General features: G+C 39.9%; 1 protein-coding gene across 1 annotated transcript; it reads left to right on the top strand.

Moving 5' to 3' along the window:
• Positions 1–385: 385 nt before the first annotated feature.
• On the top strand, positions 386–2412 carry LOC106815568 (sodium/glucose cotransporter 4-like; the record flags this gene model as incomplete). The annotated part of the gene is made up of 3 exons (XM_014820038.1): positions 386–561; positions 1900–2044; positions 2356–2412. Coding segments are annotated over exons 1-3 (376 nt in total), but the record flags the coding sequence as incomplete, so codon positions are not given.
• Positions 2413–2758: the final 346 nt, after the last annotated feature.

Raw genomic sequence — 2758 nt, 5'->3', positions numbered from 1 at the left:
TACACTATAGTGTACGGCTAAGTACGTAAATAGCTCGATCAGCTCAGTTCACAAGATGAATTAAGTGTTCGCCTATCGTGCAGGCATTGTGATTGAGGTCTTATAATTACTGCCCAAACAAGTACCAATTTTCCAGTTTGATTTAACTACGTAGCAGACGTTTTTGTTATTAAAATCGCTAATGGATGTTATTAGTGACAGTAAACATGAAGAAGAAAAGGAAGAAGAAGAAGAGGAAGAAGAAGAAGAAGAAGAAGAAGAAGAAGAAGAAGAAGAAGATGATGATGAAAAAGAAGAGGATGATGATAAAGAAATATTATTTATTTTTGTCAGGGCTGCTTCTGGGCTCTCGTGATTGGGTTCGTTGTTGGAATTACACGAATGATCATGGACTTCTACTACCACGAGCCGACGTGCGTAGAGGAGTGGACCGACGGCGACCCACGCCCTGCGTTTGTGAAGAATGTGCACTACATGTACTTTGCACTGATCTTATTCTGGCTAACCATCATCACAGCAGTCATCATCAGCCTGATGACAGCACCACTGCCAGAGAAACACGTAAGCCCAATCATTATCTGCGTTACCAGGAGCGTAGCTAACCCATAATTTTTGTTTGGGGGACCCCGGGGGGGGGGGACAACGCACGCGCGTGATGTGTTCTGGGAAGGTGACCACCATTGACTATGTGATGTCTCTACATTTCTCTTGGGGGCAACTGCCCCTTGCCCTGACGCATATATAGCTACGGCCCTGATTGCACTACGGCACTCAATTCGTTTACCGTAGACAAGGTGATTTTATATTGGTTGCTCAGTAAAATTTTACAACTTCATGCTGGACAATGTGACGCTTACCAGCTTCGTTTAAACATTCACTTGTTAATTGTTATACGTGTAAACCATAAAAGACTTTTCCAAGTGGAATTTCAGGAAATTGAAACACTGTAGATTTTAATAATTGCAGTTAGTGAGAACAACGTACTGGACTCGAAATGACCCTCATGAAGTTGAGGACAAAGAGCATGTTGATGAGACAGCAGGAATTCATGATGATGAGCAGAGAGAAATTGAGATCCCATTGCAGGAAAAGAACAAAGATGAAAGTACACGTGAGTGCGCCTCTCTTAATTGTGACTATATATGCAATCTCATGTTGGGCTATATATGTTATTAGACCGCACAATTATGGGTATAAATATCAGAGGCTTCAGTTTATTGTAGTTTTTAGTGCTTGTATAGTCGTTTCTATGACATATGTGTGTGTATAAATGAATAAATATATATGTAGGCATATATATATATATGTATATATTGCAGATAACGAGAATTCACAATAAATTCATCTGGTTTTATTTAAATAACTTATATTTGCGGTGTGTAACACAGTGGATGTGATTACTTCAGGGGTGGACGAAAAAACAGAATTACAAGTGGAGCATCATGTGGCGACTTACACATTTCGTAAGTATCACCACTGCCAGAGAAACACGTAAGCCCAATCATTATCTGCGTTACCAGGAGCGTAGCTAACCCATAATTTTTGTTTGGGGACCCCGGGGGGGGGGGACAACGCACGCGCGTGATGTGTTCTGGGAAGGTGACCACCATTGACCATGTGATGTCTCTACATTTCTCTTGCGGGCAACTGCTCTTTGCCCTGACGCATATATAGCTACGGCCCTGATTGCACTACGGCACTCAATTCGTTTACCGTAGACAAGGTGATTTTATATTGGTTGCATGGTAAAATTCTTAGTAAAACTTCATGCTGGACAATGTGACGCTTACCAGCTTCGTTTAAACATTCACTTGTTAATTGTTATACGTGTAAACCATAAAAGACTTTTCCAAGTGGAATTTCAGGAAATTGAAACACTGTGGATTTTAATAATTGCAGTTGGTGAGAACAACGTACTGGACTCGAAATGACCCTCATGAAGTTGAGGACAAAGACCATGTTGATGAGACAGCAGGAATTCATGATGATGAGCAGAGAGAAATTGAGATCCCATTGCAGGAAAAGAACAAAGATGAAAGTACACGTGAGTGCACCTCTCTTAATTGTGACTATATATGCAATCTCATGTTGGGCTATATATGTTATTAGACCGCACAATTATGGGTGTTTTTGCTTGTAATGTATTCTAAATATCAGAGGCTTCAGTTTATTGTAGTTTTTAGTGCTTGTATAGTCGTTTCTATGACATGTGTGTGTATAAATGAATAAATATATATGTAGGCATATATATATATGTATATATTGCAGATAGTGAGAATTCACAATAAATTCATCTGGTTTTATTTAAATAACTTATATTTGCGGTGTGTAACACAGTGGATGTGAATACTTCAGGGGTGGACGGAAAAACAGAATTACAAGTGGAGCATCATGTGGCGACTTACACATTTCGTAAGTAGACCTAGTGAGCTAACAGCAAGTAATGAGTTCATTCATTCGATATCAATGATCTATTTATCATGATCATGCTTATGATCAGGGGTTTAAGCATGAGCATCATGAACAGTGGTGGCCAAATAGTTCTGAAGTTAAATTCTCAGACATATGGCTATCCCTATCAATTTCGGCTGGTTCGTGTGTGGAGCAGTTAGTTCAGAATAGTATAGTTGCGGGTGGAACTCCAGAGATGTGCCTATAACAGTAGGTTACTTTGTACTGTTATTAACAACAAACGCCTTGGCTCATCATGGTCAGCTTTGACGGGAGTTTAAACTTGTGTTCAGGGCAGATGACGACG

This window comes from Priapulus caudatus, unplaced genomic scaffold (assembly GCF_000485595.1).
Source record: "Priapulus caudatus unplaced genomic scaffold, Priapulus_caudatus-5.0.1 Scaffold1150, whole genome shotgun sequence".
Taxonomy (NCBI): Eukaryota; Metazoa; Priapulida; class Priapulimorpha; order Priapulimorphida; family Priapulidae; genus Priapulus; species Priapulus caudatus.
Note: the sequence above shows the minus strand (reverse complement) of the source record. Positions and strands in the feature narration are given on the sequence as shown.